Source organism: Pygoscelis adeliae, unplaced genomic scaffold (genome assembly GCF_000699105.1).
Source record: "Pygoscelis adeliae isolate BGI_AS28 unplaced genomic scaffold, ASM69910v1 Scaffold308, whole genome shotgun sequence".
In the NCBI taxonomy this organism is placed as follows: Eukaryota; Metazoa; Chordata; class Aves; order Sphenisciformes; family Spheniscidae; genus Pygoscelis; species Pygoscelis adeliae.
In genome coordinates this window covers 2,949,826-2,964,057 of record NW_008825306.1, presented here as the reverse complement: position 1 = coordinate 2,964,057, position 14,232 = coordinate 2,949,826, and the positions used below count along the sequence as shown (strand labels likewise).

The 14,232-nt window shown below is 44.6% G+C and overlaps 1 protein-coding gene across 1 annotated transcript in view; it reads right to left on the bottom strand.

Moving 5' to 3' along the window:
- Positions 1-8,474, bottom strand: part of PROX1 (prospero homeobox 1) — a 37,563-nt gene extending 29,089 nt beyond the window's left edge. Inside the window, exons 1-2 of the mRNA XM_009330193.1 lie at positions 6,686-8,474; positions 12-119 (exon numbers count right to left, since the gene is read on the bottom strand). Of these exons, the coding sequence (XP_009328468.1) occupies positions 12-119; positions 6,686-8,407 (1,830 nt within the window). The 5' untranslated portion in view covers positions 8,408-8,474. The remainder of the gene's footprint in view (positions 1-11; positions 120-6,685) is intronic.
- Positions 8,475-14,232: the final 5,758 nt, after the last annotated feature.

The following is a 14,232-nucleotide window of genomic DNA, read 5'->3' as shown; positions in this document are numbered from 1 at the left end:
GATTTTCTTACCTTTACGTCCGAGAAGTAGGTTTTCAGCATATTGGAACTTGGGTACCGGGTGTAAAAGAACATGAGCTTGGCCTTTTTCAAGTGGTTCGGTGACAAGCCTTCCTGCATGTAGGATTGAATTAGTAAAGGAAAACGCGGTTCTTGAGAAAGCCGTTTCTGAACGTACTAGCGAAGTGCCACCTTAAATACTCTACAGTTCCCCAGACTACAGGAGAAAATACTAACATTTAAATCGCTGCCCTGTAATTTTCTGCAAAATAGCTAAACGAGGGATGCGAGGCCATGTAACTTAAACCCTGTATTTCCTATCAGTTTTGGGGCTGGGGCTCGGGAATCTTGCAAGTTTACGGCTTTTGTACCATATGTATGTTCACTTGTTGCTAAGGAAACAAATGCACGAAGCATGTGCCGCAGAAAACTTATCGGAAGCTTTTCTCCCTCTCCTTTGCAATTCCAGCTAAAGTCTCTCTTTCTCTCAGTCTCGTGCCACTCGCACGAAATAAAGCTAACGCATGTGAGACAATCGGAGGCGCTTTATCATTCTGAGCAATGTTTTATACGGGCAGTACGTTTCACCTGTTTCATTTGTGTCGATAAATTTTAACATCTTGAGTAACGCTCTCTAATCCTGCTGTTGCTTTGCTCCAGTGGCTGCCTTGCAAATCAAAGCGAAATTTGTAATAGGCAGAGCCCCTCTGCCGCTCAATCCCCCCGCCACAAACTTGTCGCCTCCTGATTTACACAGTTAACTCCTCGGAGAACGAAGCTGTATTTGGGGCTAACGAATCAATAAATGCAGGCTAGCCGATCAATAAATGGCCACTTACCCTATAAGGCAGCCTATTTATCCTGGAAACATCATTACCTTTTAGATCTGTAAACAGAAGCAACTAAAAGAGTTCCCAAGGGAATGCGAAGCTAACCATAACAATCTCGGCTTGCTGATTTTTCTCCCGGCTTCTTGGCTCTCTTTTGTGTACTGCGTGCTAGGACGGCTCTGGTCACATCTGTGCCGCAGGCTGGCCCTGCCATTTCCTCAGCAAATTAATGGCTTTATAATTTATCAGAAATGAAGATGCACGTGGAGAAAATCAATGTGGCCCCCACAAGGTCAATTAAGGGTTCTTCCCAGAAGCTTCTCTAAGGACTGTTTCTCCTAAACACAATTGTTGAAAATTTCACTCGGTTCACACCTTATGGTGGGGGAAGGTCAACCAAGTTGACAGATGCGCTGCAGCCAAGGTGCCTCTTCCACCTTACGGCCAGGCGCACGTCAGCACAGAACTTCTCATTCCAGGCCTCGAGACAGGAAACCCAGACTGATTTTTGTCAGCAGGCTACCGATGATTAGCTAGGCTTTTTCAGCAGAATCCCTTCTTCTCTAATTCGTGAAATCTGCTGAAACCCTCTCCCTTTATTTCAGCTACAATGTTCATTTTCAGATTGGAAGAATGTAGCATTTAAAAAAAAAAAGTCATTGACAATGTTAGTTTAAAAACCTCTTATTATCTGGAAGTACACGGAAAACGGCTCAGCTGAACTTGCACTTTGTTTTAGATGCTTAATGATTACAAAGAAGATAATTTATGACTGACATACTTCTTGTGCCAAGAGAAGAGTTGAAAGAACCTCCAGTTACCTCCATTAGACTGATAGAGAAGTCTAAAAGAGCATTACACTCTGCAGTGCCATCTGTCAAAATACGTAAGTGAAATAATAGTAGCAAGCTGTCACCTATTGCTTAGTGATAAGAGTTTTAGACAAATCAAAACTTCTACGCCAGAAATCCATTTTGTTACGCGATCCTTCCAGCAAAGTGGGGATCCAAAGGGAACTCCAATAAGTAAAAGAAAAAAAAAAAAATCCTAAGTCTCCTTAATTTGCAATTCCTCTGAGGCTGACAACATGTTAATATCGGGTTTGGCGTATATGCTCTTCCAATGCAAGCTCAAAGATGGACTTAAACTTTCAAAAAAAGCTCTCGTATTTGTGGATTTAAGCATATTAGACAGTTGTCTAAGCATTTGGATTCCTTCTGCATTTAGGATTTTTAAATATTTTCTGCTCTAATGCCAGAGGATATTGATATTGAATGAAACATGTATTAAAAGATGTTCTGAGACTCAAATTCCCAGAAATCCATTTTTTATTAAAATTATACTTGTTCTTAAGCACTTGGCAGCCTTAAAGCGATATCAAATAGGCAACAAATCTCTATATCTTGAGCCTAAGGTTAACGCTTTACTGTGATAAAAGATATGATCTGTAATAATCTAGCAAAAAATAGATAATGACAGACTTAAGAGCTAAGAATTAGATAACTCATTGCTATTTCAGAAAAAACTGAACTGACCAATTGCTTAATTTCCTTTTTAAGTGCTTGGGCTGAAAAGCAACTGTTCTTCCAAGAAAGCACTAGCTGTTTCCAGGATACTTACACACGCACAATGACTCATGATGAAATAGATTCAGTAAACATACAGCTGTACTGAACACGAGCTAAGCCCCATTCAAGGCCAGGAAAGAAAACGAGCACAAATAAATATTAAGGAGGTAAAGGGAGGAGGGGTGCCGAATGGAACGCAAACAAGCTCTGTCCCAGCAGCTCGTGTGGCTTGCCTCAATTCTCTTAGCTATAGCTTTGTGAAGACAGATGACATTCAATTCTATGGGTAATGCAAAATAGACAATAACTGCTGAAACTTGAGCCAGCTGCCAGGTGTAAAAAAAAAAAAAAAAGGAAAGAAAAAAAAAGGAGAGAAAGAAAAGATGATAAATCCATAAATTAATGAAAGACATCTGCTCGGGAACATAAAAGATCAGAGGAACAGTGTACTGCAGCTGAACCTAAAGCGGTGTTCAAACAACCTGAGCGTCTCAGCATCGTGCGTTTACACAGTACAACGCAGCCTCACCTAACACAGCACCAGCAGCAAAAAGGCAAAACGCTAAGAAATAGGAAGTGAAAGACTGGGAACGAAACATATACGCGCCCTTGTGTGTTTTAACAGGAGAAGCACAGGGGTGGCACTGCACAGCATTTGACTCATTCGCACTTCAATCCTCCCAGGTAACGCTCCTCTTTTGCAAAAATATTTTTCCGTGATGCTCTTTCACTCCTCTTACTCTCAGCCCGAGCTCCCACAAATGCTCTAACAGGCTTTTCTAGCCCACGCATGTGTTGAGCTGAAGGAAAAGAGGTAAGAATAGGCTGCATCAGGTAGAAAATCTGCGCTAGCAGAGCCAAGCTGCTCCTTAGGTTACACCTCAGGTGCTTTTAATCAGCAAAGCTCCAAATCGCTGTATCTCAGAGCATCTTCAAGACCCTTTAAAGAACGGGCTGGCTGGAAAGTATTCGTTCATCCCCCAGGTTTTATCAACAGCACAGAGTTATCCAGCTTGCTGTACAATCGCTCATTTTTTTGTAAGTTTAATTAGTTTAATTCTAGTCAGATGTAATAACTCCTCATTTCAAAATGTTGTAATTCACTAATTACAGCTTTCATATATTGGGACTGTGAAACTCATTCCAGTTGGATTGGAATTCTGTTTAAAAAGAAATAAATTGTAGAAAGTTTCACTACTGTTTTAAAGCCCTCCTGCCAGGGAGAGCACGCTCAACTTCTTCACCTTTACAGATGTCTTAACAGCACACTAACTACTGTTGTGCTTCAGTTTTGATCTACGCAAATGTTTTGGGACTGAACAAGGCTATTTTTCTTGAGATGCAAAGAGGATGCATGACAAAGGAAGAGCATGCAGAAAAACAATTCGCTGTCTGTTTCTTTTGGAATTTGAATAAAACTTAGTATTTGATTAAACAGATTAGTTTGCAAAGATAGAGACTGCATTCATGACCAAGATGGGAATTCATGCTGCAGGTGCATCTTATCTTGTTTAGCAACATACGCAAACATTAACTATTTCCGTCTGCAAGTCAGCAAAGAATGATCAGATACATTTTCCAGGCGTTGGTTAAAAAAAAAAAAAAAGGCAAAAACCAAAACCCCAAAACCCAAAACCCAGGCTGGTTCAGTGTTTTAGCCTACTACTAAAACCTGAACTTGGCTGTATCAGCTAGTCTTATGTTCTCATCCTGGCTGTATTGTCCGGGAAAACAGACGTTGCTTTCCGCAAGGAAGAATGATCTGCTTCTCTCAAGAAATATATTCCCTACATATGCACATTCAACCATGTAAAATAAAAGTGCCACAACAGAATTGACCACAAACCAACCAACCTCCGTACTGCACCTTTCCCTGGAAACTGCAAGCTTCCTGGACAAACAAGCCGCTGCTAGAAAAAAACATCCATCCCCACAGCTGCGCCGTACACCAGGGTGCACGTTGTGTAGAAGTGCTCTTTAATAAACCTGCCTGTCCCAACAGGTCTGTATCTAAACCCAGACCAAACTGCAGCCTGCCATAGCGTCTAGGTGGGCAAGTCAAAGCGCTTTCACAATGGCGGGGGAAGGAGTGAGGCAAGGGAGGAGGGAGGGAGTCACTCCACTCAGCGTTTCCCCCGGCTAAGCCTGGGAGCGGCGGGGGACTCTCGCACCCCTGTTTCAGCAGAAGCAATGAGCTCCGTTAGCGACCGCCAGTGAGACTGAGCAGGGGAAAGGGGGAGAAACGGCAGGGGCGAGGGAGAGATGCTCCATGGGTGGAGAGGATCACGTGCAGCCCCGGAACCACTCCTAGTTCACACGCTTGGCATTTTTCACTTCTGCTCACTCCTCTCCCAGGATGGGAGAACTACGTTTATACAAAAACAATTAGTATGCCACTGTACTGTTTGGTAGAAATTACTTAATTGCTCTGGCCTGAGCCTTGCCCTCGGCTGCCACTCCTGTTGACCTCAGGACTGCTTTCCAAGCACGGCAGCTTGCATTTCAATATGCACGAGAGATTTTCAGTTCGGATCTCCAAAAGTAACTGGCAGTAACTGCGAGTGATGCTGGATGTAGACCGACTCCTCTGTTTTGCCATACGACATATACGGTGAGGAGAAGACTTCCCTGCTACCAATGCAGCAGAGAGATCCTCTTTTGGGAAAGAGGTCCCTCAAACATCAACGTCCGCTACCAGCTGGCTCTCGAAAACTCCAACAGCTAAGGCAGGTGCTTTCAAACCAGGAACACTTCCCCCTGTAGAAATGGGACTATTCATACAGGTCAGACAGCAGCAACTCTTCACTCAGACTTGACCTGTTAGATCCAAGACTGGTGGTGATGGGCTCTGGACCTGCGGCACCTGCCTTCGTCCCAGTGGTGCCCACTGCCATGGGAGGGATGGGAAGTCTAGGTAACCAGCGGGTCTTGAGCCCTGCCAGCACCCTCCCGAGGATTTAACACGTCTACAGAAAATGTGCTTAAATTAATCTAAAACCAGCAGACTTATTAATCGCCTAGAAGATACCCAGTGATGGGGCACAGCCCCGGGCATCTGCCTTCACATGATACCCCTGGAAAGGGGACAAGTTCCTCAGCATCTCTACCATTACTCAGGGAGGGACAGAGTTATTCAGTCGCAATCACTTTCGTCAACTTGGGAATGAAATTAGCTGCATCTAAGGCTCTGTGCTTGTGCTGTTGCCTTCTGCTGGGGTCTTGGAGCTGGGAAAAAACGTCAATCTACCCTTCATGCAAAATCCTCAATTTTAGCATTGGATAGACATGGTATTTTATTCACTTTTAATACGACTGTACTTGGAAGAAAAATCTTTTGACCTAAAAGCACATTAGGGGAAAAGATGGAAGCAGTGGGAGATGTTATTGCTAAAAAAGAAAAAAAAAATTAAAAAATCTAGTACTAGTTTCCAGGAAAAAAAAAAGAAAAGATCATTAATATGTCTGGATATGCCTAAATAAAGGCAGAGATTGATTTTTTCCCCTAACTAAAGCCTGCTATTGAGCTAAAAAGAGAGATTTTATTATCATCTTTTTTTTAAGCAGGGGAAGTGTCCTGTAAATTGAATACAGCTGAAGTTTTATATTTAATTGTTCTCTCTAGCTTTCCAAAATAATTTGCTTTGTGTATGTTAGGACAAAAGATTTCTGTGTATGGCTGAACAGAGGTTAATCATGCATAGCAGGCAGCTGCACAAGGGCTGAGGAACAGACCTCTGGGTGGGGGAAAGAACTTGATGCAGCCTGAATATATCAGTACCTGTGTCTTTTGTGCTTCGTTTCCCTTACGTGCTTGAGAGCTGAAGGCTCATGATGACCGGACCGTGGCTCTCTGTGAGCCCCAGCCATGACACCGTTAACACAGGTCATGTGTTGGCCTGGCAGGGGAGGGAAAGGAGGCGGCCGTGGCTTGAATGGTTTTCGGCCGAGGGCGATGCCCCCTCGATCACCTCCCCGCCTGGGGAAGGACCTGCCAGCCCAGGGAAACCCACTGGCACCCAGGTCATGGGCTTGGCTCGCTTTCTGACCCCACGGGACAGTCTAAAAGGCTTGGGTAGGGCCGTTGGCTTTTTTACGTGAACACCGTTGCTGAAGGAGCGCTGTGAGTCAACACCCGGCATTTTATTTGGCCTCGCCAAGCCCCCCGCCCGCTCCCCTACGAGCGCCCTGCTCCCGCAGCACCCAGGGGAAGCCCAGGGGCACGGGCATGGCCCCTCGTCCTCTCCCACCAGCCACCGCCGGGTTATCGCTCATCTTTCGAAAAGGATATTGCACTTCCCGAATAGGGTGAGATTTCGGACATGTCTTGCAGGTCGCCGCACTCGGACTTTATAAGGGACAAGGAGAGGCCCTCGGCGGCGCTGGGGGGGTGGGCCGGCGAGCAGGGGTGGTGGTTCATGTGGTGCGACGACATCTTGGTCCTCAGGCTGGTGGTCTCCCGCGTCAGGTCGAGGGATTCGGGGGAGGCGCGCTCTTTCCCCGGGAAGGAGGCCGACGGGGCGCCCAGGGGGCTCTGGAAGGGGTAGGCCATGAGGGGCAGTGGGAAGGGGTGGCGGAAGGAGGAGGTGGAGAAGCCAGTGGTGGCCGAGAGCGGGGACTGGTGCAGGGAGGCGTGGTGGCCGCCAGCCGGCGGGGCCGAGGCGGATTGGTCGGAGGAGTTTTTGCGGACGACGAGGGGCAGCGCCTCAGTTTGGTCAGTGGCGCCGGGCATGGGGACGCTGCCGAAGGTGTCGAGGGGGTTGGGAATGATGACGTCCCCGAAGCACTGCAGGCGCTGGTTGGCCGTGTGGAAGTTGTGGTTCTCCCCGTTGACGGCGAACCTTGCCTGCGGGATCTGGAGAGGTGGGAAGACCTGAGGAAGCTGGCGGGAGGGCTTGGACGAGAAAACTTTGACCACCGTGTCCACAACTTGCGACATGGCGGTGTTCAGCTCCTGCTTCAGCGTCTCAGCCAAATGTTTGCCTTCGGGGTGGAAGGCATTTGGCCCTTGTTCCTTCTCCTTGGGACCTTCTCTTTTCGGTTTGTTCTCTGCGATCTCCTGCTCTCGGATGAGGGCCCGCGCCCGGTCGATGAACTGCCCCGGGTCCAGCTCACACATCTCGTTGTCCGACCTGCCGACAGAGTCGCCGGCCCTCGCATCCATGGTTTCGGAGCGCATGCTGTCTTCAGACAGGTTGCCATCTTCATCATTTTCGGAGTCGGTGCTGTCATAGATCTGGTAGAACTTCTCCTGCAGCTGGCGCAGCTGCTTCTGCATGTCCTCCAGCTGCTGCTTCAGCTGTCTGCGCTCCTCTCGCTTCTGCTCTTTCCTCGCTGAAACCAGCTGCTGGAAACTCTGCTGCTGCTGTTGCGGCAGCTTTTGCTTGCGTTTGTTTTCTCTGTAACTTTCTCGGGGACTCACAGACTGCGGAGCTATTTCTCTTTCGTTTTCATTGCCCCTTAATGCCACGCTGGGGGAATGGCTCATACCCCGAATTATATTCTCAACCCGGGCGCGTTTAGCTCTCAGGTGCTCGTCACATAACCGATCCACATCAAACTGGCTCATAGTCGGCCTGCCAAAAGGGGAAAGACACTCTTGGGGGCTGTCTCTTGAAGAGTTGCTGCATACATCCTCCTGATGTACTTCTGAGCCTGTACTAGAGAGACCGCTGGCTTGGAAACTGGGCTCCGTGCCACCATTTTTGTTCATGTTATTTTTCAACAGCTGGGAAATTATGGTTGCTCCTGGAAAAGGCATCATGGCATCTTCATATGAGTTCGCCCTCTTCAGCAGCTTGCGGAGTACATTTGACTTTTCCCCATCTGCATGCTGCACCACTGAATACTCGACATCCTGCTCTGAACCTTGGGGATTCATGGCACTAAAAAACGTTGCTCTTGCCTTTGCAAAAAATGCAGATGCTGTCCCTACCGTCCTTTTCACTCCAATGTCAACTCTTCTTCTCTTGGTTTGCCTGCTTAAGAGGGCTGTGCTGTCATGGTCAGGCATCACTGGACTGTTATTGTGCCATCTTCAAAAGCTTGTCAGCTGGGCTCAGCTCAAGAATCCTGGGACCCTGGCCAACAGAACAAAAGGACTGATGAATCATTTTCTTTAAATTTCTCCAAATTTCCTGACCTCAATCCTGAATAAAATGCAAAATGCATAGGCTCTGGGATTTATGGCACATTACAATTATTGCAATTTATTATGCACTCTGCTTGAAATGAAACATTTTTAAATATTTCTGCTCCACTGGTTTAAGATGGATTAAGATTTAAAAAAGCAAAAACTGCTTAAGCACCAGTAATATGATTCTCTTGCACAAATGCCTAAAATGATACTGTTTATCTTCAGAAGAAAGAGTAGATTAGAAGAACACAGCCTCTGACAACCAATTGATTAAATTTAGGGCATTGAGATACATGTTACAAAAGAAGATGAAAGTACTCCTTATTTAAGATTTATTGTTAAAACAAGAAATTGTATAAAATTTGGATTAAAAAAATTCAATTGCGATGTAAAAACGGTAATTGTAGTTTTGCTTTTTAAAGAGAGATAAAACTGGTAAATAAACATTCGAAGGTCAAAACAACAACTTTCACTTAATTGTAGGTAGGATAGTGTATGTGTACGTGAAAGGCAAAGAAATCATAGACACATTTAGGCTTACACTGGGGGAAAAAAAAACCTCTCTTAAATCATTAGGGAAACATTTATTCAGCAAAGCAAAAATGCATTAAAATATTTTATGGTCAGGATTATAATATTTACAGAGATTTGATCAAAAAAAGGCCAAAATGTAGTTCGCTAACATAGCCTCGTATGTACCAGTGACTAGCCATGACAGTGTTTTGAATTCCCCATACATTCCTTCCCTTTTCTCAACTTACATTCTCCAAGCCCCGCTACCAAAGGCTGAAGATTTTGTATTTCATACAGTAAAATACATGACGTTAAATTTTTTGCATAGCAGAAACGAGGCATGTTCAGCGTCACATCTCTCTGCTTTAGAAAAATCTCCAAGAACAGTATCTCGAATGCCCAGTGAAGCCCTTCTTACACATAATATTTTGAATACACCGAATCTTATTTCCTGTGACATGCAGAAAAGATGAGAAAAAATACGGAAAGATGAAAGAAATAACATCAATCAGCTGCGTGAGAAAGGAAGATACCTTCTCTTTATATGAACTCTCATTGTTTCCCAGGAACACAGCATAAAAAGATAACACACTTCCTTGCATTTTGTAAAAGGCTCTTGACATAATTTGTGACTTATTAACTAGTGATGCTAAACTCACATTGCACATAAAGCACTAGACGCTCTTTCCTGTTTCTTAAAATTTAACACTGAGGAAAATTAAAATATTTTTCATGCGACGCTTATCTAATATTAAACTTTACATTTGCTTAACAGAGCACAATCTTCACAATAACAGGGTATATTGCCAAAGGCAGCATGCAGACTTTTTGGAATTGCTCCCATCTCTTTCGGTTCACCTGTAAAAACATCTACGTGCTCCCTAGGACTGCATCTGTGGCTAGTTTTAAAGAATGACTATCCATGCAAATAGGCATAATTTCAGCATGAAATAATCTGTAAAATCAGTTGCTTAGTTTGCAACCAGCATGAAAAAAAAAAAAAGCTTTTAATACTTAGAAACATTATGTTTATTCTGCAGCTTTTGCCCACGTATTCTGGATGTACTAAAAGAATTTTCAGAGATTTAGTGTCAGAGACAATTATGCAAGGGACGTGATGTTTGTTTACAGTACTGGCTCCTCGCATACAGGAAAGCAAAGAATGATAAAAAAAAAAAAAAAAGTCACGAATTCAGACGGGAAATCCAGAGCCTTACGCTGCTATCAGGACACTGCCTTCTGAGATCATTCCTTGTCAAGAAGCACATTAAGCAAGTGAAGTTTGGAGACCTCATGAGAATAATAAAATAACAAGGAGTTCTGTTGCAGGGGCCGAATTCTACCACCGGCACACCAGGTAGCATCCCACCCTGCAAGCAACTCCCCTGGAGTCCAGGGATACCAAAATCCTCTTACGTGCGAGTGGTAGGATCAGGTCCTGCTGGGCAGTATGTGTCGTAAACGACCGTCTCCTGCTTTCTCTCAATTAATGCAAATGGAGTTTTTCAAGGGGCAGAATCAGGCTCTTACAATTAGGTCTTCAACTAAAAAAAATCTGAGGAGTTGGGATTTCAGAAGGGTTGTTTTTGTAAATAAACGGCCAAGTCCTTAGGGGGTGGAAAGGGGCGACCACCACCGGAGATTTTAAGCAGGCGATACTGGCACAGAACAAACCAGGGTCAAGGTTGACCTTTCAGTCTAGTGGTGTTCATTTGAAAGCGATATAAACTAATTGCAAGATAACCGAAAGAGCTCTTGCTTACTGCACGTAAGATATTCCAAAGGCATTCTCCGTAAAGATAATACTTGCCAATAGGAAAAAAAAACAACCCACCAACACTGAAAACCTTCATGCTTTTCCTTCCTTTTCTGTAGTCAAGCTATGCTTGATTGAGATCCAGCAATAAGTTCCCAGACTCACACCAAAAACCTCATGTCAGGTTTCAAGTTTTGCACGTTTCCCAGCAAATTTGAGGTGCCTGACCACTGTTTCCCTCTCTCTTGCCCAATCCCAACCAAGGACACGCATGGGGAGGGCTTGCTGTACCCTTGAGTCAGCAGCTCAGGAAATAGGCTGTCCTGCGCCAGGTTGGAAGGTCATTGCCACGCATCCTTCCTCCCCAGTGTCCATTTTCCTCTCCCCGAGCCCCCGTACCAGCAGCTGCTCGCCAGCCCATTCCTGCCACCACAAACATGCGGCAGGAGGTGCTCCGGAGCGATGCCCCCTCCTTCCCTCGCTGGAAGCTGAAAGCATGGGAGTTATCGTACACTTAACCTGGGTATTAAGCAACGTCTCTCATTTGCCCTGGCGTTATCCCGAGCCTACGGACCGCCAGCTTTAAGGCTTACGTGCCTTTCGGCTTAAATATGAGAAATAGTTCTACTTTAGCCTGACAAAACAGAATGAATGCTGAACAGAGGGTTAACATTTTGGTCTCGGAGGACCAAAACCAATTCACACCTCAAGGGAAGTGGAATGGCACGTTCAGCGGGATGCAAAATCCCAGCCACGAAGGCAGACTTTGATGCTGATCAGAACTGGATAAATAGGGAACTCTTGGGGGGAAAAAAACGTAATTAGGAAGTTTGTGTCCTTTACGTAGTACCAGTACTTTGGCTGCACATTGTCTCAAAACTATATTTCATACATCTAATGTCTCTGTACAGCTATCCAGAAACATATAGCTAGAGAGCGAGCTCAGGTTGTCAAGATATACGTAGAAATCTTGAGAAGTATCACTGCTTTCCGAGTTACGGAGTTTTAAATTTGTGAAGGTTATATTTGCTTTACACATCACTTTTGACACTCCTTGCATGCCAAGTGTAGTTTATGTTAAATTTACCCTCCACATCTCGAGCCTCAACTCGCATGATGCGGCTTTCTCAGAAACCGAGTATTTTCCATGCCCATGTAACTAAAAATCATACCAAGGCCCTCAGCACGTTCTAAGTCCATCCATAAACATAGCTTGCAGGATTTTATTTACAAATTTACTTTCAAAACTTTTGTTTGAGGAGATACGATTAAAATGTAGCTATGAATAACCTCTTAACAGCACAGCAGCTACAGCCGGGTTTATTTCATATCCATTTGATATGCATTGACATTTTAACCGGAAACAGATTAATTTCTAGGTATCCAAGAGTTACTGTTACCAAACCTTTGGCTCGAACGGTCTTTAGAAAGGAATACGATGTCAGGTATTCAACTGCACTCATTACAAATAAAACAGTTTCTGCAATCAATTTTGTTAACTCATCTTGATCTCCAAAGATGCTGACCATTTTCTCCTAGATTAAATCGTACACCTGTGAGATACAAAGGAGATGTAAATTCAAACTCACCCTCCTCAGCCACTCTGAAGGACCCTAGCCTAACCTAAACAGCCCTTAAATACGCAGCAGTAAGGTGCTAAACTTGACGAATATTCATGGGTGAATTCAAGGAGATACCAGTTTATGGAGCTGAAATTGTTCCTATCTTTTCACAAGCCGACTACTTTCTTTGGTCCAGCGTCTGCCTGCTTCATGTCAGCCCGTTATGCCAACACCACACAAGAAATTTAACACGCTTCTGCTAATAGAAATATTTAGATCTTTCACTCTAAAGCGCTACACGGGGTATGGCTTTGCCAGAATCAGCCAGGAAGTGCAGGATGGAAATTATTCCAGTCAACAGCATTTCACGCACAAAACCACAGCTAAAATCCAAAGAACAGATTACATCTATTCACCATAGGTCTGTTCAGTGCTAAAATCACGTTAGCCACTAATGAGAAAGTACGACCTTTTTGTACGGCTCTGACACAAGTTTTCTTGGGAGAAGGGGGTTATCTAACTCCCTTAGCTGAGACGTCTAATCAAAGAATTTGAAACAAGGCAAGAAACGACGAGCAACTATTTGTGCAGTAGCAACTACTTCATTAGGATTTCTCCATAAGGAGAAGTAAAAATTAGAGCCTGATTTACTTCAAAATTACGCTACCTGCTCTTTAGCCTCAAAGAAAAAAGCCACCCTCGTTTTATGAACCTGGTGCTACCCAGGGCCCAATCCAGCAAGGTATTCAGCAATTCCCGTGAATGCCAAACATCCTCAATGCAAATCGACTGCAGGGAGGACTGACAGAGCTCACTAACAGGAGGGATTCGGCATCTCATTAGTTCAGGCCTTTATTTTGGGGAGATGCACGGCCCTCCATCGCGTATCCGTGCTCGGCACTGCTTGAGGAAACAGATTCTTTGAATGAGAAAAAGAAATCGAGCTGCTCAAGGTAGAAAATTGAAAACATTTTCCTCCTCTCAAGCCAGTTTGGTCCTTGTTATTTCGCTGATCGTGAAGAAAATAACTCACATGGTCTCTGTGCAGAGACAATACTGAAACGTTCGCAAGATTCCTACTACCAACTCAGCCCAAGTTTTCCAAGATTTTTTTTTCCATGCTACACGATGCCGTTAAATCACAATTCTTGAATTAGTTCATCGAGCAGTTAGGCTGCACTTTGAGACAGAATAAATCATGATTTAGAGAGTACCAACTGCAGTGTTTACAATTCTGCCCTGAATCAAATTAAACTCCAATTTCAAAATGTGACCATTCTTACGACTATCTTGATCTATCAACCGATCGTAAAAAAGACAAGTCATATAAACTGAGAGGCCTTGGAGTTCAACTGGCAGGAAAGTTAACCGCATATACTGACAGTGCCATTCAGCGAACGTAAGACACGTTACAGAATAATTTAACAGGGAGCTGTTAGCGGAAAGTATATACGTCGTACTTTTTATCACAGATCAACTCATGAAATGTTGATACCCTTGAGCACAGTTCACAGTATGTGATATTGCCGTTAAAGGTAAGCTCTGGACAAAAAGCAGATAAAATAAATGCAAAACGAGCTGCCGCGGTCGTAAACTTTACGTGATTGATGGCAACTCACAGAAAAACTGCGAGAAGACGACATAAAGGGTACGTGCCACATGCAAATCTACGGGCAAGGAGACTGCCTCCGTCCAATTCATCCCGCGAGCTGCCAAACCTCTGCAGACGATGGAAGTGACAAATAATCTGAGCTTTTACACCTCGCGGCGACACAGCCGCCTTTCTGTGCCCCGCATTTCACAGCACCGGACCTTTCCGCCACCGAGCGACGGCCGCGGATGCGCTTCCACGTGCCCCCCGCCCGGCCCCG